The sequence below is a fragment of the Anopheles arabiensis genome, chromosome 2 (genome assembly GCF_016920715.1).
Source record: "Anopheles arabiensis isolate DONGOLA chromosome 2, AaraD3, whole genome shotgun sequence".
Lineage (NCBI taxonomy): Eukaryota > Metazoa > Arthropoda > Insecta > Diptera > Culicidae > Anopheles > Anopheles arabiensis.
The window spans coordinates 39,788,138-39,812,893 of record NC_053517.1 but is presented as its reverse complement, the minus strand read 5'-3'; the positions used below and the strand labels follow the sequence as shown (position 1 = coordinate 39,812,893).

Here is a 24,756-nt window from a genome sequence, read left to right as displayed (position 1 = left end):
TGAAAAAATTCAGCACTTTGTTTGTTCCCATACTTAAACGCCTGTATGTGAGATCCTTTCAAGAGGGAACCTTTCCAGCTGTTTGGAAAATTGCTTGGATATGTCCTATTTTTAAAAAAAGTGACCGTTCAGTCGCTTCAAATTATCGTGGTGTGTCCATTCTATGTGCTATGGCTAAGGTGTTTGAGTCACTCGTTCATACTGCCATTCTTCCATGCGTAACGAATTATATAACGCAACATCAACACGGATTTGTGCCTAAACGATCCACCACGAGCAACCTAATGCACTTTGTGTCTTCATTAATGTCGAATATTGCATCTAATCGTCAAGTGGATGCAATATATAATTAAGTTTTTATTTACAAAAAAATAAACTAACTTATTCTAACATAACCTAAATCCTAACTCCTAACTATAAAAAAATAAGAAAAAAACCTATCTCGTCCTAGACGTCTGTACTGCTCGGGAGATAACGGAAAAAGAGTGTTATCAGATCGTCTCTCGATCGAATGTCACCGTCACAAAGCTGCCACTACAGCCACGCATATCACCGTTATACCAGTACCAAGGTTAATAATGGTTATACCACATAATTCGTCACGGGGGGAAAAGACGGACGTCCCCGGACGTATTACTATGACCTAATACAATGAATCTTATTTTTATGTCGCTTTATGTGTCTCGAATTCTCAAAAGTTCTATCTGTTACATTGTTTACTGTTGTATTTCTTGCTCTAGGGTCTAATTTTTTTCTTATGTTAGGTTTTACATAAACTTCTTGACCTTCTCGAATCAAAGGTGGAGTTTCTTTTCTAATATTTCCTTTCATTTGGTTTTGCCTAGATCGTTCAATATTAGTTTTCGCATTCGCAAATATTTTTTACGCTTGTTCGTGTATAGTTATGGGCCTCATTTCATTTGTTTGATTGAACAATATTTCGTTCGGCGTATACCCAGTAGCTGAGTGGACAGTTGCATTGTATAATGAAACTGCTATTGGTATAAGCGCTTCTGTGTCCATGTCCACGAATTTATGTTTGTTTGTATTATAAATTTCTATTATTGTTGAGTGCGTTTTTTCTACTTGGCCATTGCTCTCTGATGATGATGCGTATGTCAGCGAGCAACCTAAATTGCATAAGAAATTTTTAAGTTGGATAGATCTGAACGTTGTTTCGTGATCGGTAATTATTTGTAATGGAATCCCAAAAGTACTAAAATATTTGGCTAACGCATTCTTTACGTCCACCAGGTTTTTTGTATCTATAGGAATCATTTGCGCGAATTTTGAGAACGAATCTGCTAATGAAAGGAAGCTTTTCGAGTTTATGGAAAATATATCCATATAAATATAATACATCCATATCCATATGAACACGCCCCATCGGTTTATCGGTGGCTGGCCTCGGTGATATCTTGATGTTATACGGCTTTCGTTCGTATTTGTGCATGTTGCACACAGGGCATGCGTTGACAGCAGATTTGATTCGATCATGCATCTTTGGGAAAAAGTATGACCTCTTCATCTGATTTTCAATTTCGTGTATACCTCGGTGAGCTCTCTCGTGTTCTCTTGTTATTAGCTGGTTTTGCTCTTCAACGGATACCACATCTTTGACTTGGGAGTGTGTCATAACGATGTAACCGCTGCAGCTAAAATGATTTTTATAAGAGTTTTGTATTATTTGTATTAGGTTTTGTGAAGCAAGAATGGCCGTTTGTTTCCCGTTATGGAATTTACGTAATATGTCTGTTATCTTTGATTCATCGTAGTTGGTTCTACGTATAATGGTTCTTTTGTAATTTAGAAATGGTATTTCTATTAAATTTTCATGTTCAGCAGCTAATTCAAAAACTATTTGATTGCGGTAGTAATTTAATGGCATTTCGCTAGATTTAATAAAAAAGTCGTCTGACGTACTTCCTGAATGATTTGTAGCTAAAATTGTTGTATTGGTTGAATTAATTTTGTTAGTATTTTCAGTTTTTCTGCTAAGGGCATCTGCTACAACATTAGCTCTTCCCTCTTTGTATTCTACAGAATATTGATAGTTTTCTAATTCTAGTCTCCAATTTAAGATTCTATTATTTTTGATAGAGGTTTTAATAAACGTTAGAGGTTTATGATCAGTGAAAAGTTTGAACTCATTTCCATAAAGATAAGCTTTGTATTTGCGGATTGCCCAAATTATTGCTAGTGCCTCCTTTTCTATAGTAGAGTAATTAATTTCTGCCTTATTTAATGTCCTACTGGCAAAGGCAATGGGCCTTTCAACTTTGTTTTGTATTTGCGAAAGTACCGCACCAACAGCAAAATCACTTGCGTCGGTGGTAAGAACGAAAGGTAAATTGAAATCCAGATATGCTAGTATTTGGTCTGATGCTATTGTTTCTTTTAATTTAGAAAATGAATCGATATACTCCGGGTCATTGATATTAATAGTCTGATCTTTTTTTAAGTATTTAGTTAAATGCTTAGTAATTTTTGAATAATCTTTGATGAAACGACGATAATATCCTGATAATCCAAGAAATTGTCGGATTTGTTTTTCATTGGAAGGTATAGGCCAGTCCAATATTTTTTTCACTTTTTCGGGGTTTGGTCTTATACCATCAGGAGATATTATATGACCAAGAAATTCGGTCTCCCTTTTTAGGAATTCGCATTTGTCTAGCTGTATTTTTAAATTAAATTGTGCCAATCTTCCGAGTACTGTTGAGACGTTTTTCAAGTGATCTTCTAAATTTGTTCCTACAATTACGATATCGTCCAAGTAAACATAACAGATTTTGCCAATAAGCTCAGCTAAAATGTTATTCATGGCACATTGAAATGTAGCTGGCGCATTTTTCAGCCCAAATGGCATTCTAATAAATTCAAAATGGCCATGGCTTGTCGAGAAAGCAGTTTTTTCTTGATGCTCAGGGTGCATCTCAATCTGGTGAAACCCAGATTTTAGATCTAATATCGTGAAGTATTGTGATTTACCTAAGCTATCAAGAATATCTTCAATTTCTGGCATTGGAAACTTTTCGTTTATCGTTTTGTCATTTAATTTCCTGTAGTCTATGACAACCCGTACTTTCTTTTTCCCAGATGCATCCATTTTCTTTTGCACCACCCAAATTGGCGATGAATAAGGACTTGTCGAAGGTTGAATAATGCCAGAGTCGAGCATATCCCTGATTTGGGTTTCAACATCTTGCTTATAGACATGTGGGTAGCGGTATGTTTTAGTATAAACAGGCAAGTCATCGGTTGTGTTTATTTTATGTTTAATTATTGTAGTACTAGTTAGTTTTTCATTTAATTTCAAAAGGACGTTATGGTTTTTGATGACAGTTTCGAACAATTTCGATTTCTCGTAAAATGATAGATGATCTGTTCTTATTAATGTTTCGATTATTTTTTAGTTGGAATGTCATTACAAGCCGATGGAATAGGTGTTAATGTTTCAAAATTATTTACAGTCAAGTTCAATTTAGGTATGTGGGGAGTTGTTTTACTGGTAGATAATACTTTAACGAAAGTTTTATTATCTATAGAAGAATATAACCCAGGTTCTATAATTATATTTTCTGAAAAATTTTCAAAAGTTGGAACACACCAATCACCATTTTGATCGGTTTCAATTGATATTGTGTGGTGGTAAAATTTTTTTGAGGAAAATAATTTTTCGAACCAAATTTTTGTTTCGTTGATAACTACGACATTGTTTTTGAAATCTATGACGGTGTTTGTTTGACTCAAAAATTCAGTACCTAATATGCCGTCAAAAAAATCGTGAAATTCCATAATGTAATAAGTTTGTGCTGGTATGTTTGGGCCTAAAAGCTTACAAATAGCTTTTTCTTGAATAATTTTAGTACCAAAAATATTTTTAATACTCACTTGTTCTGTTTTAATTGTGTTTTTGATAATACCAGGTCATATAATATTTTTATTTGCTCCTGTATCTATGAGCATACGGATTTGCCTGTTGGTTTTGCTGTCCTTCACTTTTATGTAAGGTAAAAAATTAGAACAGTATTTTATGTTATGCTGGTTAATGGCGAATCCAAGTGAAAATTTTGTTCACAATTTGCAGAGTTATCATCTTGTGAAGCAACCTCAAAATTATTAATCGTTCTTTTATTCAATGTGAGTCTGCTTCGCATTGAATTATCCACTTCCATAGGTTGTGGATAAGGTTCCCTATTGATGTTTTGATTTTGAGCAAAATGGCTTTTTTGAGTGGTAGCTGTTCTATTATTTTGAAAGAAACTATTTTTTTGTTGGTTGGGTGGTTTCTGGACCATGCAGTCTGCTGTTATTTCGTGTTATTTAAATTTACAAAGAAAAGCATAAGCCTCTTCAATGTCTTTGGGGCGGGCTGCCTGTATATGGCCAAAATACATTCCTTTCAATCCTGAGATAAAAGCAGCTAATCCATCTTCGTCAATAAATTGATTAATTACAGCCCAGTTATCTTTATAAGCTTGGGTCTGCTTAGCAATAGTTTTAATGCATTGAATTATTTCTTTTGTTTTTTGGTAGTACTTATGTATTGTCATTCCGTCGACCATTTTGTTTTGCCACAATTTACATTTATAAGTCGACAATTCCTGCCGATCCCCAAATGCATCAAAAAGAATTTCTTTTAATGATTCAAAATCGTTGATACTTCCGGCTAAACAAAGAATATCCCTAGCTTTACCTTCGATTTTATTTATTACTGCCGTTAAGTACATCTTAAAAACCTCACCAGTAACCCTACCATTGAAAAGGTTAAGTGTTTCTTCTGTAGTGGTGAGCCATGTGGATAATTGTTTGCGATTCCCGTCAAATGATGGCAATGATTTTATAGGGTCGGGGATGCGAAAAAAACTGGCTACATCGATAGATGGTTGGCTTTGCTGGATTGTCAAAACTGCAATTTTTTCTTGCAAATCTGCTATCGTTTGGTTCATAATTTTAAGCTGCTCTGTTGGTTCCATTTCTATAGTGTTAATATTGAGTTGGTCTAAATTAGGAAGTGAACTGTCTTGTAAAGGTATATTCGAATATTCTCCGGATAATTCCGAATGTGAACTCTCTTCTGAAGCCGATAGATTTTTGAACAAAACGCTAAGCTCGATTCGAGGCTTTACGTTAGCTGAACTGTTCACATGCATGCGTGTCGATACAATTGTTATAAGCAGCGGCAACCGATGCCTCGTGCTCTTGCTATTCGCACAATACACACAACGCACACTACTAACAATAAGTTCACTCGCGGACAACACGAGGACGATTCTTCTTCGATAATCTGTTGACCTATCTGGTAGTATCAATACAGATAGTTTACGACGATAAATAAAAAATCGATCGCAAACTCACATGGACACAAATACACTGTAGTTATTTCAAGCCTATCTGGTAGTGCTTGAAACTAACCGAATACACATTCACTATGGAAAGATGAAACGTACTCACGTGCTTTGGATATAAAAAAAAATCCGATGGTCTGGTACCAGGTGTGTGCCGGGGGGCCCTCAAATCGAACAGCGGATGTAATCCCATAGCTGTTGATGCTGAATGCGGGAACCACTTACGTAACGAGGATTAATTCGTTATTTGCCACTATTTTTGCACTCTGGATTGTCTACAGCGCCAATTAAGTTTTTATTTACAAAAAAATAAACTAACTTATTCTAACATAACCTAAATCCTAACTCCTAACTATAAAAAAATAAGAAAAAAACCTATCTCGTCCTAGACGTCTGTACTGCTCGGGAGATAACGGAAAAAGAGTGTTATCAGATCGTCTCTCGATCGAATGTCACCGTCACAAAGCTGCCACTACAGCCACGCGTATCACCGTTATACCAGTACCAAGGTTAATAATGGTTATACCACATAATTATATACTGATTTTAAAGCCGCTTTTGACAGTCTACCACATGACCTGCTAATAGCTAAGCTAAAGAAATTAGGAATAGGCTATCCTTTAATAACTTGGCTAAATTCATTTATAGCAAACCGTAGCTACACAGTCAAAATAAAGAATTTCCTTTCTTCTACATTCATAGGCCAGTCGGGTGTACCCCAGGGAAGTGCGCTTAGCCCTTTACTGTTTATCTTATACATAAACGATTGTATTAATGTTCTACCTGCTGATGGACACCTTCTATTTGCTGACGACTTGAAGATATTTCTTCCTGTGTCCTCTATTGTTGATTGTCAAACGCTTCAGAGTTTTTTAAATAATTTTTCATCTAGGTGCTCGTCTAATGGGTTAGTGCTTTGTCCCCCTAAATGCTGTGTTGTCTCTTTTGGTCGTCCTAACAGGAAAATTACATGGAATTACTTTTTTGGTCAAACTCAGATCTTTAGAGAGTCTTCTATGAAGGACCTTGGTGTTTGGCTCGATGACTCCCTCACATTCAAGGATCAGATCAATCATGTCGTTGCTAAAGCGAACAAAGCGTTGGGACTAATAATTCGTCTTGCCTCTGAGTTGAGAGATCCGCTATGCCTGAAGGCGCTTTACTGTTGCTGGGTTCGATCTATTCTGGATTACGCTAGTGTTGTGTGGACCCCGGCTGGAGGTGTCGCTATGCAGAGACTAGAGAGAGTGCAGAGGAAGTTTACGCGTATCGCTATTCGTAGATTTCTGCACGGACATAATGCACCTGTGCCCTCTTATTCTCTCCGCTGTCGTATATTGGGCTTGATGGAAATCAAATCTCGGCATTCACACGCGCAGTCTTACTTCATTGCCAGCCTCCTGACTTCCAATATCGATGCTCCTTCGCTCCTCAGCTCCATTCCTATTTACGTCCCTTCTCGTCGTCTTCGCGACAGACCTCCCATTTTTATCCCCTCCCGCCGTTCTGTTTTTGGTCAGAGAGATCCATTTTTGAGAGCTTGCGCAGCATTTAATGAAGCTCATGATTTGTTCGACTACCACGTCCCCTTGTCCAGTTTTCGCTCTCGTCTTTCTGAGTCCTTGTCTCTATCATCAACCTCCCATCCTTAACACTTCCTTCTTCCTTAGTTTGTAAGACATATTATTGTGAAACCCTAGGCGGCTGACAATATGAAATAAATAATAATAATAATAATAATAATAATAATAATAAAAAAGTCGTGACATAGTGACTGGCCAAGCGATGATCGCAAACATGTCAAGAGCATGTATTGGTCACACCAACCATTCTAAGTATCACCTTTGATTATCATAATTGAGTACGTGACGCTGATATGGATTTTGTTTCAGTCAGTTTTTTTATGACATTGACAGTGACATTTTGCAGCACTGCTTCAACGTGTTTTTATTCGTTATTTGTTTTATTTCATTATTTTCCATCAATTCTATGTAGTTTATGAAAAGACTCATGATTTTCTGATGAAACCACTCCACGCTACTTTCTTGAAGAGTAAATGAATATTTACACTAGGTTTTGTACAATTGGCCCTAAAAGATGCTTGGTTGTGTTCAAATGTCTGTAAACACTTTTTCATTCAATGATCGCCTTAGAGCTTGCGTAAAAGTGAACGTCATTGGGGAATTGAATTTCCTTTCTTTTGGTGTACAATGAGCCATACTCTGATTAATATTTAGTGAAATGCAGCAAAAAAAACAATAAATTTCAATTTCACTGGAGCTGTAACTCGGTGAACCAACATCGAGCTACGCATTGACCTCTATATTATATAGATTTGGCGGTATTTTCCTCGGCGTGTCAAAAGATTGAAATCAAAGATTCGTGAGATCCAGTGATGGAAAGGAAAAGATTCGATGAAATCTGCTATGCTCCCCCTTCCTCAGTGAAAAAGTGAAAAAGGCGGATATTTTCTAGCAGAATATGTGCTGTGAAAACACGGCTATAGATAGACATGTTTTGGATACATTTGATTCATTTCAAGAAATTGTTTAGAAAATTTAAATTGGAAAATCATCACGACCTTTCCCTCGATGGCCACCATATCTTCCACCCTCCGCCGCCAGATGCACTAGTGAAAAACAATTTTGTAATAGCGATTACGCTCAATATACCCGTGTCTTTACGTATGAGGTTGGCGGTAAAATATTACCAACCAAGCATATCCATCTCAATATTAAATTGAGTTTTCACATGAGAATTATGAGTTTTGCATATTTTTACCCCAGAAAGGGCATCTGCCCATAGCCCCGCTCTTTGATCCCATTTATGAGTAACTTTGATGCTGAATGATCAGTGCACTCCTCGCAACAAACAGCATCCAAGAATACATTTTCTGTGCAACATACAACCCGCGTTTTGCCAGCAATAGGCAAAACGGGGGAAACTTTTCTCATAACTTTATCAAACAGTTGTAGTAAGCCTGTCCGCTTCTTCGCACCGATTATAATCCGTGCGCAATAAAAACGTCAAAATTACACGCGAAAGTTGATAAATGTTACCAACTTCTGTATCTTATTCTGCTCGATTTCCAAACACAAGTGTGTATGCCGAGCAACAAAAAAAAAAAAAAGCAAAAAGTTCACCACACGACACCATCACCGTCGCACCGATTGTGTTTGTAAAAAGAGCTTCCACATATTCATACACGAATGTGTCGCAAACTTTGCGCAGTACAAAGCGCGGCACAATCACACAGCGTGCACAGAGCGTGTGGCGTATACAGGGAAGGATGCTCATTTTTTACTCATCTCTTCTTATGCGCTGCGGTGACGAGTGGCCGGAAACTGTGGTCCTCAGTAGAAGCGAGTGTGTGTGTGTGTGAGAGAGTGTGCAATCATAACGAACAATTTATTACCTTCATCTCCGATATTACATTTCACGTTTACGGCTCGAGTGGGTGGGAGCGGCTCTGTTTGTGTGCGCCAGAGTTCGCCCCTTGCAAGCGATCCTTGCCCTTATTTGTGTGGTATGGTTCAATGCTCAATTGAATGTGAACGAATGTGTTTTATCGGTGGTCGCTTTTTCTTCTCTCCGACCTTGTTGACATGGAAGGGAAACCAAAAGTCAATGGTAGAAGATGGAAAATGGCATCGAAGCACAAATGGGTCACACACAAAGCTTAGGCAACACGGTAGCAAAGCACAAAAACAAAACAGCAAAAAAACAAAAGAGAAAAACACACACACGAATCAAACCTTCACTAAACTATCGAAATGGACGACCAGGCGCAAAATCAATTCCCTTATTGCTGCACGTGGTATAAGTGGCACCCGGGGAGGCGGGATGGGTGGTCCCGCTTCGCAGGATTAAACCGTTGTACGGCCGTTGTACGAGACGAATTCAATGCTGGGGTGAAGTGAGTCCTCCAGCCAAACAGTCGCCAGGCTCGGAAGTAGGGAAGAAAATTGTCAATAAAATACCATGTGTTCAATCGCTTCCGATCGATCGTAATGAATATCGTCGATGAGTGTGTCGTTTTGTTGCTGTCGCCGGTGGATTGTGGTAAGCCGCAGCCATCGAGGTCGGGTGTGTCGGGTTTATTAATGTTTCTTTCCCATTTTTTGTGAGTATGTGTTTGGTGTGTGCATTTTCCAGCTCAATTTAAGGCTCTTCAACGTTACTTTAACCTAGTGCGATATAATACACCCGGCTGGTAATGGTGCTGGCATGTTTTAATGTTTGATTTTAGACGAACGCCAGAAGGCACGTACACCGACGCGTGGGATGATGCAAAAGTGTACGCAATGGAACGCTTTGACCGCTGTTGTTACCTCCAGCTGCTGTTTCTGGGTTTTAACGAAAGAAAGTCAGCATGCGTCTAGTCGGCGGTCTGCATTGACAACTTTATTAAACACACTTTTGTTGCTCTGCCCTCCCCGGCGAGCTACACACAGAGCTCACAAAAGCTTCAAAATTCTCTCCTGCGCAACGGAACTGCTCACGCAACGGGCAAGTTCTGTCATAAAGCGACAAAGATGGGAAATATTTTTAGCGTCACAAAATCGTTTCGCTTGGCCTTGGACACTTTATTTAAAGCTCTCCAAGTGAAATGTGAAACAGGGTGCTGCTTTTGCTGCTGTTGCCGAAAACGGTGTATTGAATAGTGAAAAAACCTCACGAGCAAGCTACGTCATTAAGTATGCAACGCGGTGCCGCACGGTGGACCGGGGGCAAACTGACTATCCGCCCGGCAATAATCGAAAACCATCCCGACCGCGTGACGACTCGCCATCATCTAACGCTGGTTGTGGGCGCACTTGATGGGCTCCGTAGCGTAGAGCATAATGAGGATGGAAAAGAATGCACTAATTATCTACAAAACCACGCTGGTTCGGTAGTGATGATCAAAGTTGAAGCATGGAGCGGAACGTGATTTTATTGTTCCCGTGTGCCCGTTTGCCCACGTAGTTTTGAAATTTACTTTGGCACCTTGCGCGTCGGGATGAATTAACGAGAATGAGTCGAAGCTTTCGTTCGTTCGTTTCATGCTTTGTTCGGGATGAAATATACTTTTCCCATAAAATATGATGCTATTTTGATTTCAGCATTTCTACTCAGTTCTACCTGGAAAGCGGAGGTGCGGAATGTATTTGTTCGTGGTATTTGGTTGCACAAGCACATTAAACTATTGGAACCTGTGGAGGTACCGTGTGGAAGCAGTGGAAAGCTATGCGTAGGTCCTTTCTGTGAAAGTGTTTTTGTACATTTAAGAATATGGCATACCGTTCGGAGAAATGGTCAGCCACATAATGGTAACATTTAATTAGATTTTCTATCGAAAAGCATAATAGTTGTTGTTGTGGCTTCTTTGTTTCGGAAAATTCAGACCGGAAAGTGGTTCGGCTCGTTCATAAGCAGAATTGCGTTAACGTCTGTCTAACCTCGACTAAATAATTTAAGTCAGTTCTGCAGGACACAAACATATTAGTTGAAAGCTAAGTAACGAAACACACAAAACATAATGCTTCCTGTTAAATCTCTAAACAACGATTTAAAAAAATAGAAAAAATACAAATTATTCCTTGGTTATTAAAAGAAGAGATTCTCCTTCCTTATTCTCGTAACGATGTAGGTAATTATTTTAATTATACAACGGAGACAACAATCAAATCAGCTCTTGGTGCGGGGTATCATTGTACTACTACTAATATTTAGCGTCCTTGCTACAGGGAGACGGTCCATATGGGGCAAGAACTCACGATGGGCATGTTATTAAGCCGTAAATAGTTAGCAAAAGGATCTCCGATCTACAACCTTAGAAGGGGATAAATTCCCCTGAAGACAGCGAAAACTGTTAAACGAAATCATGATCATTCCGTTCATCCGTTCGATTGCAAAGTTGCTCTTGAAAATGAACTCACAGCTTCCCATTTTTATTCCAATACAGGCAGCTCCCACGCTTGGAGACTCTCACGAGAAAACTGTTTCACTACAGAAACTGTTGAATCACCATTCCTTGCAACATAATTGAGTTCAAATTACTATTTCAACGGTACAAGCGCTTCACGCACAACATAACATGGCATAATTTTGTTCCACAATGTTCCTTTCGCTACCTTTACAATTTTTTTTGGTCAAAGTTATGAAAAAAAATTAACCCACCTAAACGTGAAACGAAAAACTTTGATTAATTAAATCCCTCACTGGTGGTGTAGTAAGCAGCTTAATGAAAACTTTGCACAGAAGCTGTAAAACGCACGGTTCAAGTAACGCTGAGTAGCGGCAAGCGAAGGGTAACAAGTTTGGCTCCAGTTGTTGGTCGCCCTTCTGCAATAAACCCTGGAACCGGACGCGTAACGAGCTGCAACGAGAAAAAAGGATCAATTAAATATGCGTTAAATTTTGCAGCAGTTTCACTTCCACAAAAAGTAATGAGCTTGGTGGTTGGGAAAGAATTTCATCATCGACCGTTTTTGGGTGCTGCTGCTGCTGGGACCGGGATGAGGAGTAGGGGGGGAGGGAGGGGGAGGGGTGGTTGCTTTCCGTCGGTGCCGTTTGGTAGTATTTTAATATTTGTCCATCACAAACATTTGCTATACCCGATCTTGCACACGTACTTGGAGCGGCACAGAATATGTGCCAAGGTGGGTCAGGGGGAAAATAGGGAGGAAAAGGTCGAAAGGTTGCAAAAGGGAAAGGTCATGCCAAATCCGGGCAAAAATCTTTCATTAACTTTTGCGGGTAAGGAACCTGCTCGAAACGCTACGCTCGCTAGTAGGCTTTGCCGGTTGGTAAATTCTTTGAGTTCAGTGCCAGTGCTTTAGCAAAGCCTATTTGGTCTAGTTTATCCTTTAAAGGGAGATGTTATCTCGCCCATTCTCTCTCTATTTCACTCTCACAGTCACTGTCTCTACAAAGTGCTGCCAATATCGTGAGGTGTGTCCGGGGAGCTTTTTGTTCTATTTTTACGCTACGCTCCGTTCCAATATCCACTAGGTTGCGTTTGTAAAGTTGGGGGAAAGGCGATTAACTTTCACCGTGCGTGCGTGCGGGGCGTAAAGTGTAGTGACGCAGGGCAAGGCAAACTTCTTGGTAGCCAGGGTGAATGACATGATTATGGCATTGTTAGGTGCGCTGGCTGGACTGGTGGATGGTGCAGTGTTGTGTTTTCCTTTCGGTTTGTTGTTGGGTCCGAATTAAAGGTTGGTAACAACCCGGGACCGTGGGACCGTGTTTCACACGTCGAATAACACTGACCGAGCGTGTTAGTGCTTTCCATTAGGTGACACAACACTGTAGAAAACGAATGCGAACCCGTTTTGGATCTAAACAAACTACCACGGCATAGGTAAAGTGTGTTTAATTTGGATTTTCCTTTGTTTGGCTCCCCCTTTTTTCCCTGAGAGATGTTTGCTTATTTTTGGTCGCTTTTGTTGCATTATGGAATCAAATGGAAAGGCAAAGAAAGTGTAGCTAAATCTGTTTGCGTCTCAAATAAAAATCCCCTTGTTAACATTCCGTGGTTCCATCTTGTTTGTCCAACTTTTGTTTCCCGTTAGGATCCGTTGCAGTGTGTCCTTGTTTGTATGGTTTAGCGTCCATGAAATGTAATACTCTTCCAACCCTTTTTCGGTTATCATTTCGATGCGACTGCTTATTTTCTATTTTTAGTACAGATGTTTTGCACGCACTTTCGCGTGGCCTCATAAAGCCACGTGGCTACTTGTAATGGTTACAGCTCTTTGATGGTTTTTGGTACTTCAGAAAAGAGAGAATAAAAGCTTTGTTGAGTCTGAATGCAAAACCAAAGTTTGATTCCGCCGAAGGGTGTTTAGTGAATAGTGATGTTATTACAGAAATTAAAATAGAGACCAAGTATGTTTCTATCACAAAACAATTTTAATAAACTAGAACTATATAACCTAGAAGAGAACAAATTAACAAACTCACACGAAATTGCTAGGTTCTGCTCCTGCCAATTACTAACCTGACCTGCTAACCTGCTGCTGTCTTCACTCCGTGCAGGTATCCGACAAGGTGGCACTTTTACCATCTTTTAGTTGCATCATGGCATACTTCGTTTTCTAGGAAGGAATCTGCTTCAATGTTTGCTTCAACCGTCTCTTATACGAGCTTGCCTTACCCAATTGACCATGCTGTGCGTTAGCAACGTTCAAAACGGGGCTTCTTGTCCCTGGTGGAGTAGGATACGCCCATGTCGTTTGAAGCGCTCGGTTCTCGGTTCTGTGAAATGAATGTTCATGGACATTATGGACAATGAATGTTGTGTATTTAAATAAAACCATACAGATTTTTCAGATGTTGTTGTTGCTGCTATATTGACTATCTAGCCCTTATCTATTTGTTGTTCTCATGTTAGTTTTGTTTAATGATGCTACGTATGATTTCCCCAAAAATAAAATTTCCTCCAAACTAAAACTCTATATTTGCACTGCCTTCTGAAAAACTCGATTTATGTCCGTGACTGAAACGATCCTTGACGGTCCAAAAAATTTCATTTCATTTTCTCATCACTGTACCTAGATTTCACAAAGGCTGTCCTACTGATCGGGACATTTCAGATGGATCTATAATTGATTGAAACGATCCTTGAGGGAGTGATTTCACTCAACAATAGTCTCAATCCCTTGTAGGACGGCGATGGGAAGGAGTGCCGATGCCATATAACATTTATATTGACAATTTGAAGACGGATCCTCATCGAGCAGGGATGTCCGATTGTGTTTTGCTCTCCCTCCATCTCGACAAGGGTACTTCACACCAGCTTCACGCATTAAATCTGTCCTTGCGTGTGTGTGTGTGTGTGTGTGTGTGGGGAGGGGGAGATCTATTCCCATCACAATGTACAAAGTGGAAACAAATGTGAAATAAAATGAATGAAATAGTTCAAGTGTATTTGATCTTAACACTTTGATTGGTTTTCACAATTTCAATTTAGAAAGGATTTAAAATCAAAACAATAGTATTCAATATTTTGAGTTCCACTTGTATAAGGTAAGTGGGCTAGTGTTTCCAACGTGTCTTACCTACATTCCTAACGCTGTAGCAGTAGGGACGATATAACATTTAATAAAATGTGTCATGTCACACACTTCCATTTCGTCTGAACCGAACAGCACTTTAAATCGTCTCGAAACCATTAGACACCGCTTCCGGATGAACGTAGCTTCTCCTCTTGCACTTTGCTGCACGATTGTGCTGGATAAAACCCGCTATAACAGCTATCGATTGATTTTTATTTTCTATTTTTCGTCTACCATCCATCGGGTTTTTTTTTTTTGTTGCGCTAGAAAGGTTCGTTTTGCTTCGGCTCGTTTGCAACGTGTACCTACACTTGGGAGCTTTTGAAAAGTGCACCATTGTACTCTGTCACAATCAACAGGATGGAGAAATGTGCACTAGAAGCGCACAAGGTTGTTTGCTGCATTTTCCAATTACTCTTCGAGTTAATGGCGTAAAAAGTTTCCATTACATATTAGATGAGTCGTTTGCAATTAGTGCTGTAAGGTTTTCCCCTTATAAAATGGACAAATTCATTTGGGAACGTATACTACAAAACAGTAATTTGGCGAATTCTTTACATTTCATCTGATCCAATCTAATGCCAACAGCGCTACACCAATACAGCCAAATCAACCAACACAAATCAAGCATCCAGCGGTGCACCAAACAAGGAAATGGTAATCACAATTCTGCCCATGCAAACAAAGCTGACCCATTTTATCCTTCTGTTGGTGTAATCGCTCCGTTTGAAATTGAGCCACTTGTCTGAGACAGTGCCACGGACACGGCTAGCCAACAACGCACCACGCACGAAACTGGCTCATAAAAGCCCCGAGAAACACGCCGAACCAATCAAACGTGACCCCGTCCATACATATCAACCCAATACGCAGTGTCACTGCAGTGTCACAGCGTGTCATCCGACACCCGAGCCGTCTGCTTTTGGGGGCCGGAGCGTCCGGAATGGTTGGATCAAGCTCGGCGTTGAATCAAGATGGCCCGAAGGTGTCGGATAGGATTGAAATTCAAATCACTTTCCTTTGGCACCACGATGGTCCGGGGAAGCGTAACGTAACCGGTGGGAAAGATGACACACACGCGTGCGCCTCATTGCTTCGAGAGGTTGGCCGTTGGCGAAGGATGATTTACAAGTTGATTGGAATGTGACGTTGCTCTGAATGGGTGCTACGTAATTCGGATTTGGCACGGATATGTCAGCATGTGGCAGTTTGCAGCTTGCGTGTGTGCGATCGGACGGCGGTTTTTCTTCTAGTCTCCCACGTTCGGTCACCCAAAGTGAGCGATGCCATGGTTGGTTGTACCGGCATGCCAGTCCGGCAGTGTTTTTGTTGCGATGGAACCGTTTTATGGATCTACCAGTCGGGGGGTTGGTTGCGGACTTATTGTAGTAAAACTTGTTCCGAACCATGGCGATGTGCGTGACGGTTCGTCTGTACTGTAACGTCTCAGCAAAAGTTTGACGATTGAGATGAAAACATAAAATAGGAATGTACACGGATTGCTCAAGGAACTAGAAAAAAGGGATGGGGCCTATGATGTGAAATAGATCCATCACTGGCAGCCGTGGTTTAGTACGGTCAATTGATTTTTATTTTGACGGACTCGTTTCCTTTTTCCTGCATGACATTACGATCCATGTCTTTATAGAAGCTTTAGGTACGCTTAGGAGACTTTTTGGACCAAGAATCTGATGAGAAACGATCTACGGCAGACGTTGCAGGAGCCATTTAGTGTCTATGTATGAATTTAATTTTTATTATATTTTATCTGTTTTCATAGATTATTTTGAGCGAGCTTACAAATGATAGATCATTTTCCAAGCGTACCGGTACTTAGGAAATGGACTGTCGACTTGCAAAAAAAGCGAAACGATTCATTTACAATGAAACAGCTGAGGTATTTACCAAATTGATTTTTAATACAAAGATAATACGTTTTCCTAGCATAATCGATGCAAAAATGCTCCAAATAAATTTAAGTAAATTCCAACATTCTTTTGTCAAACACAAATCTTGTTTGTTACCATTTTTTTGTTGCACCAACTGCCGGAACACCCAATTCCGGGCAGGCGGTACCATAGGCGATGGGATTAAACCAGTTGATTGTACTATGCAAATGACTCACACCCCAATTTTCCCAATATTTCATCCTCTCGCACCATTTCTCTCCCCACTCACGATATCCCGACCCGCTTCGGATGGAGGCGCACTGGTGAGCGCTCGTGACCAGAATTGACCATTTTCCGGCACAACCGGCATATTTTACGTTCCGCGTCCCTGCCAAATTGAGGAGATTTGTATCCGCCGGATATCAGTCATCGTTCATTGAAAATCGAAACCGAAACCGGGATGTTCTGCCGGTCAACCGGATCGTTGGTATGGGGTTTTCCCATCCCTCCGTTTTGTTCCCATCCCTTCGTTCGTCCCCGGAAGTGGAATCGAGCAGAGGGTTTATAAACATTTGCAAATTAGATTGAATGTTCAAAATAGGGTACTAATTTATCATGTGTTGGCAGTAGAGGGGGCTTTTTCTGTGTTTGTGTGTGTTTGAGTGTGTTTTTTCTATAAAGAAAAACGCTTGCAAATAGCATTCGGCGAAAGTGGGTGAAACGCGTGGGAATATGATGTTACGTTGGGTGACCCATCACCGGCACGGCATGGTTCCGATGTTCTAGTCATGTCAAAGGATTACGCAAGCTACACACGAAACGACATCATTAGGACGATCTGTTCACTGGCAACGGGCGTTACGATCGGTGGGCGGGGTTGATACATGGGGTTTTCTATTTCCTTTAAAATACAGAAATATTTGATAGATGCCTTTCGACACACACACACACACACACAAATCAAACAACCACTTTACCGTACGGCACCTGTCGAAACATCGGGACCACCGAACATGGACAAAATCCTTTAATCAAACAGCAGCGAAACGGTTCCGTTTGGATGCGCCCTTCGACCGTCCCTGGGCCTCGGGAAGCACATGTGGGCCTCGCGCACGCACAAAGTCATCCAATGGCTTGCGAATTGCGCACCGTCTGGCAATCAAACTGGTTCACTTCGGTGCGCAGTGGGGGAATGAGGTTGTTAATTTTCCGCCCCGGCAGTGCACCGGTATGTGCCGGTGGAGAGTACGAATGTTTGCGCACAGGGCAAATGGATTTATAGCTTCAGTCGCCTGTGACGTGCACGTGCGTACAGATATTTACACGCGCGGCGCAAGGTGTCTGCGGGATAAATCGTGTGCCTGCTTTGATCATATCGCGTAGCGTACGGCGTACGAGTGGCGCACGAACGTAAAAGAAACTGCCTAAATCAAGTCATCAAAATGTGGTGTACAAATGGCTGTTGCTTAATGGTACATTGGGGAAAGAAATTATTACAATTTATTTCCCGTGCCCGAACGTTTGGAGCGTCACAAAACGGGCGCCGCATGGTGTCGCTGCAAAGGGCGGGAAAGGAGGAATGGAAACGCCGGCAAGAAATTAATAAAGCTTAACGGTCGCCTGTTTATTGCGTATGTTTTTATGTGCCTGAGACTTTTACTCGAGCCCAAGGCACGGGGAAGGCTTTAGCCTTTATTGCGGAATGATTTGCTATGAATATTTTATTTCAGTTCATTAAAATCCCTTGAGCGTGCATTTTATAGATTCTTAGGAGAAGACGTGCTTTTTTGGGAAAGGTTCTTATTTGCCTTAAATAGGTTTCAATTACAGATGGTGAGTCTTAGTGATGTGTTAACAATTTACGAAAAAACAGTTGTATATGTTTCGCAATTAAATACTTTCATTTCTAATTTCAAACAAAAATTATTCATCTTCTGTTGTTTTCCTTTTATCAAGGCAATGTTTTAGCTTTGCAATAACATTTCATTTCATTTCATTTCATTTATTAATTCAATATCCGCCATCAAGGCTAAATAAAGCAGACTTTAAACTAAATAAACCCTAACAAATAAACAAAAATATTCATGAAAAACTAAGCCTAACTAAACTAGTCTTGACCTAACACAAAAAATTAAAGAAAAAAAACATAGGTAGAGCGTATCAAAACTTAATGAAACTTAGAAGAATAATTAAAGAGAATTAGAAGAAAAACATACTTACTATTATGACCTTACTGCGGAAGGCATCCGTCGACCTGTCTTAATCAATCTGAGCACACATGAAAGGTATAAAGGTCGGCAACAGGAGAAGATCTAGCCGCTTTCAAGCAACAATCAACGAATCATTGATTTGATGACTCGTTTACAGTAATACAACTACGGTTGGCAAATAATTTACATCCCCGTTGATATGAATTCGTATCACTTACAATAAGTATGAAAGTAGTACCATAAGTATGAATTAGGTAATTAATAATTAACAAATCACAAATTACTATAAATATTAAAATAAGAAATTCCTATAAAAATAGTTCACATCAATATAGATTGTTCACATAATGTTGTAGATGCGATGCAAGCAAACAAAGCCTTTTTGGTGTTCTATTCATGGAAAAAGATTGTAACATCATGTCACAGCAAAGAACCTAAGAAGGCAAAAGCCAAAACAACTTGCACAGAGCAAAACTTTGGCAACTTAAAAAAATATTAAAATAGATTTAATTCCAGTTAAGCGTCCTACCAGATGCTAGTTTTCTCTAGGAACGCAAAGTTTTTTTTTTCTTTAAGTAACGGTTCATGTCAACCCCCGTTAGTTAGTCACGCGCGACCGGCAAGAAACTCCAAACACAAAACAATCTAAAGACAGTGTTCGCTTCGCGTGGTACGAAACTTACATTTATGACGCGTCCATTCCAACTCCTCCCACTCTCGGTGACGCTGTTTGGAATGCACGCTGGCTGTCGTTTAATAAGCATTAAGCAAACGAGCTTAGGGCGCCAGCTGTCGGAAGGGATAATGCAGTTCACCGGTGTATATTCTTGTGCATGTTTGCTGAAAGGGATAATGCACAAAGCTTCCTTCGGTGTAGTGTTCCAAGCAGTTCACAGACACTGTTATGCTGGTTTGGGCGTAGCTGACGATGCGTTTCTCCGAACGAATGTGTCAAGCTGCGGCCAAATCCTTCTACGGGTACCAACATAATCCTGCTTAAGATAGCTTTATCTTGACTCTATGGTTGCCGAATCTGGTTAAAGCCACAGGCATTTTACATTCGTATGAAGGGTTAAGGATATAATATTAGATTTTAGGCCATTTCGAAACGCTTTCGGCTCGTAACTCCTGTACCTTGAGGCACGGTTTCAAGTAAATTTGTAGTAGAATGTCTGAGCGCAAATAAATGCTAGTTAATGCCTTCTTTCTTGCGTTATTGAACTAGCTTGTGATATATATTATCATTCATAGCCCCATTGCTATTTTTAAGAAAGTTTAATATTTTATTTAAAAATACGCTTATTTTCGATACGTGGAATGTGTCATTGCAAATAATCGGATAGTCTTTTGATGTAAACTTTAGTAAACTTTTTGTTGGTAAAAAATTAGTAAACTACAAAAGGAAAGTAACGAAACTACTATTATAAATATATATTTTAATCAATCTAACGCAACTAGCAGCCTGTTGCTTTTTAAAAATCATATCATATCATCACAATTTGTTTGTTCCAAATAACGTCGAATTTGTTCTGCGGCACATCAACTTTTGGCGAACTTTTATGTGTCGCATTTACGACTCCTTTTCGCTGAATGTTCAAAGGAGCAGTACGTCCACCCCACCAGGTTAGTGGAGAGCAAATTATCATATAAATAACCAACGCTCGCTGACACCGGACTAAATGGAACGGAACGAAAGCGTACACTTACGAAAACAAGGTCGGTGCACGTGTCGGGAAATCCAATGGACGGCAGCAGCAGTTCAGGCAGATCGTATTGCACTCGCCGTTCGACGAATGGATGCTTTTATTTTCCCTACTTTTGCATTGCAACATCAAAACCTTGCTGGTTTTTCGTGCATAGCACTGCTCGGTGCATTCCAATGACATGTGAAGAATGCTGCTAGGATACTGGTGTGACATGCTTTCCTTCTGTCCAGATTGTGCCAGCGATGACGTGAAAGGAAATTTTATTACACGATCCTTTGAACTGCCATTCTACAGTGGACCGATTCCGTGTGCTACGGTCGTGCGCTACGGTCGTTTTGTATAGCACTACGCCGTCATGACATGTCGATGACAATGTTAACAGTCCTTTTTATGTTTTGCTTGTGCACAATACCCGCCTGCAAGTGGTTAAAGGTGCTTTGACACAGATGCAATAAATCAATGTGTTCTAGTAACAGAATAATTCAATCTAGCTTTTTCTTATTTTCTTCAGCCCTGCACTATTGATCTCGCAGATCGGAATCTGCACAGTTGGACGGCCTGAAGCCATCGCACCACATATCCTTAAGCTGCCCGCGTTCAACATGTCTGCCTTCCGGTATTATCGAAATCTGAACGAAAGCTTCGCGGTGGAGGAACCGTCCCTGCCGGACGGGCTGGACGGTGTCAATCGAATACAGAAGTCAATTCGGCTGCTCTCGGGTGAGATGATTGCGGCCAGCGCTCCGTGGACCAGTCCGGCACCGGCCGGATCACCGCACGCGAAGGATCTGCTGCTGGATGAAGTGAGCGTGGATGATTACGTGCCGTACGAGCAACGGCCCGAAACGTATATCGTGCCCGTCGTGTTTGCCCTCATCTTCATCGTCGGCATCGTGGGCAATGGGACGCTGGTGGTCATCTTCCTGCGACACCGCGCGATGCGCAACATTCCAAACACGTGAGTAACTGAGTAAGCGTTGAATTGTTGAAACTTTTGTTTTGTGTACAGAAAGTGTTTCGTGTTTTTTTGTAAAGCAATTATTTCAATCGTTATTCAAATGGTCCTTTTACCATTTATTTCAATAAAAACTGATACAGCATAGTTGTCTAATAAAAAAAACGTTACAATATTTAAAAAAAATTATTTGATATTAGCCAATTCAGTGATTTACCCAAGAGAGACCTGGGCAGTGTTTTTGTTCTCTGTTTCGATTCAATAGTCGCTGTGCGTCAAAATAAACATCGAGCAAACGGATGAATAAATAAACATAACAATTTGTTCAATACATTTAAAATTCTAAATAATATTATGAGTAAAAGCCAATTAGACCGACGTATTACTTTTTCCATAACTAAAATACTGTATTTCCACGAATTCCTAGTCCATCTGATTTTCCAATTTTCATCCCAACTGTCTTTTTATTCCTTTTTACCCAGATAAAAATGAAGCGCTCTAGCTTCCACAACGATATAAATCATCTCGAAAAAGCCGGTAAAGTGTCATTTTTTCCACACATCCGCTCGGCTCGGAACCAGCACGGCTCCAGTGTTAAAAAAGAAACATTATTACCGCATAGTGGCCAACGCTGTGATAGCCCTTTGATCTTCAATTCCCTTTTCCCAACACCAACTAAGCAGCAAAAGCAATTGAATCAAACGGACACTCTAATCAATCATTTTAGCCACTTATAGTGCACAAAGCACGACATGGTGTGCAAGGCTAGGGGTCTTTATTGCGTATAATGGCTAACATTTATATTTCAGCTCTTAAAAAGACATTTTCCGTTTCTGTCGGTTTCTTCTAGCTGAAAACGGGTTGGCTAAACGGGCAACTAGACAGTGCTAAATATTAGTCGAGGCTTGTTTTTTTTTAAACTGGAGACTGGACTACTGGATAGGACAGGAGCTCAGTCTAAATCCTTTTATACGTTTAGAGAGAGATGTTTTGAATCGATACCGCTACATTATTACACCTTGACCGGCATGGCCCCGTAAGGTTTCATTTCAATTTATTTTTAATTGCACCGCCCCATTTGTTACTATTAAAAGTGTCTCTCTATACCATTAATTGCTCTCTGTTTACTGTAGCTGTTTAATTGGTAAAGTTTACTGGTGTGAAATAATTAACACTTCCAACCGAGCGTTTATAAGTATGCTTATTATTGTGCCTGGTTGATTTCAACGCGATTGCACGTCTCCTTCCCCAGTACACCAATGTACTTCCAATGCAATGTTCAATAAAAAAAAGGCAGAAGCTGACTGCGATTGTTGATAGTGCCCATTATCGGAAGGCAATTAACGGTTTTATGGCCAATCTAGATTCTGTGCAGAAGAAGAATTTCCCTGTTAAAGTATAATACGGTGGTTTTTGAGTATGAAATACATAAACCTGATATGAGAGTGTGGTCGCAAAAAAAGGTCTTCAACGCAATTTACATTCTAAATTCACCACAGTTTTAAAACTATATATATACAAAAAAATAATAATAAATAGAATGAGACTACATTGAATTGAGACACTGCGCGCGTTCCGTAGACTCTGGGTTCGGATTTTGGTAGATTGGTGTTGTTCGGGCGGTTTTTTCATAAAAATCCGACCCGTTGTTCCGAGCGTGTTATTACAATTGCGGATTTTTTTAGCGGATTTTTCGGTCAAATTCGGCCAGCAACAGTTACAATCCAAAATTACCCGTGTAATGTAATAGAGGCTTCAAATTCCAATGTGGTGAAGCAATGATATTCGATTTCAAAGAATCATATTTTTTGTTGTTGTCAGTTTTGATTCGTAATGTTTAACACGATCATTATACAACATTGGTTTAAGAATACGAATGAACAAGCGAACAATGTTTGACACCCTAACACAAATTGTACAAATTGTACAAATTGTAACACAATATTAAACATCACCATGTAACACTTGTTCAAATTATCGTTAAATACGTAATATGCGGTACAGTGTCGATTGCCAACAAAACACTCCCTTAATTTTTTCCTTCCCGATTAAGCTAAACCCTGTAATAGCTCTCTGTTTCACCTCCGCACAACATACACAGCACACAGTAGCTAATCTGCACTTTACAGCTTGTTATGTGGAATGCTTATGCGATAAATCCATGTGAAACAACCCCTTTGGCATATTATGTTGCCAATTTGTGTAAATTAGTTTCACTCAACGTGGTGCTGGTCCGGTTTTTGTGCGGCTGTACAAATCCACTGCAGGTTTTCTCTGTTTCTAGTTTTTACACCATTCAAATCGTAGCTTTGTTTTGCAAATCATTCTAAGCCTGTTAGCATTTTTTCGAGCATGATGATAAGAAACACAGAAAAACAACCGGTCAGCTCATCAGTGAACTAGCTACCTGCGTCGCAGCAAAGCACTTCGGTTGACTTTTGCTGCGATCAAAGCATTCCATCATTTCCTTCCTTTGGGGTGGGGTGGGATTCGCAACGGTTTCCATGGACGATTCGCCTGTGCTAGAAGCAAAGCAAAAACAGTCGAAACTGCAGAGGGGAAACATGGCTCCGGGACAGGTAATCATTTCCCCTAACACAATCACGATCACTACCACATGACCATTTTGGCTTTTGTGTGGTTCCATTGTGCAAATTGTTTGAAGCGCTGGCACAAAAAGAGATACTTCGCATTCCTGCAGCCCCACAGTGTGGAGGAGTGAGTGATTGATTGCTGGGATGAAAATGCGTTTGCCGCACAAGGTCAAACCATGTGACTTGTGCAGGAAACACCGCTCCTTCCAGCATGCTCTTTCGCTCATTATCATCACCAGCAGTGGCGAGCTCGTGTGGTTGGAGTCATTCGCATAGTGTTCAGCTTCCATTCAAACCATTGTACACGGTAGAGATATTTTTGTGGCGAAGAAAAATGGAGAAAACTTCCATGGTAAACACATGCACGACCGTTTCGCCCCGGTCCTTTTTGACACCGGGCATCATTCAAGGAGCTTCGGACGGGTAATGATCACGAGTGTCAAGGGTTGCCCGCTACACGAAGCGGTATTAGTTTGTGAGCTTTGGTGGCACGTGATGCTCTTCAGCTCAGTCTTCCCGCAGCGCGCTGAAGTGTGCGCAATTGATAGCACAACGTGACATGCAGAGCGGCAGGGAATGTTGTTTTTCTTCCATTTCTGGCCCCGTTTACCGGGCATGAGACAGTCCTCTCCTATCTGTGCTCGTTCTGTGCAGATCGGAAACTTAATCTTCGTCTCCGTGCTAAGGTCGTTGGATTGTATCTGCTTCTTACCGGAGCATCCCATATTTTGCCCTTTCTGGTACGGTACGTGGTTGGGTTTGCTCGAAATGTAAGAACGAAATCTGCTTAATGCCAATCTTTCCCTTCGGGGAGGTTACCGTGTGCTGTGCGTATTGCACTCCGGTCTAGTGTAAACAAGGTAAAGTGCCCTTAAGCACGCGTAATGCGATTCGGGTGTGTGTGTGTGCCACACGGTATCATCGTGCGTATAATTTGGTCTGTTCGTTGGTGTGCGATGGCAGTAACAGTGATACACAGTAAGATGACTCAATGGAGCGATGCCTTG

At 40.5% G+C, this 24,756-nt stretch overlaps 1 protein-coding gene across 3 annotated transcripts in view; it reads left to right on the top strand.

Moving 5' to 3' along the window:
* LOC120895628 (neuropeptide CCHamide-2 receptor-like) overlaps positions 1 to 24,756 on the top strand; it is a 49,830-nt gene that overhangs the window by 15,418 nt on the left and 9,656 nt on the right. For all 3 annotated transcript variants that reach the window (XM_040299134.1, XM_040299135.1, XM_040299136.1), the window contains one exon: positions 20,712 to 21,158. In XM_040299134.1, the coding sequence (XP_040155068.1) occupies positions 20,803 to 21,158 (356 nt within the window). In that variant the 5' untranslated portion in view covers positions 20,712 to 20,802. The remainder of the gene's footprint in view (positions 1 to 20,711; positions 21,159 to 24,756) is intronic.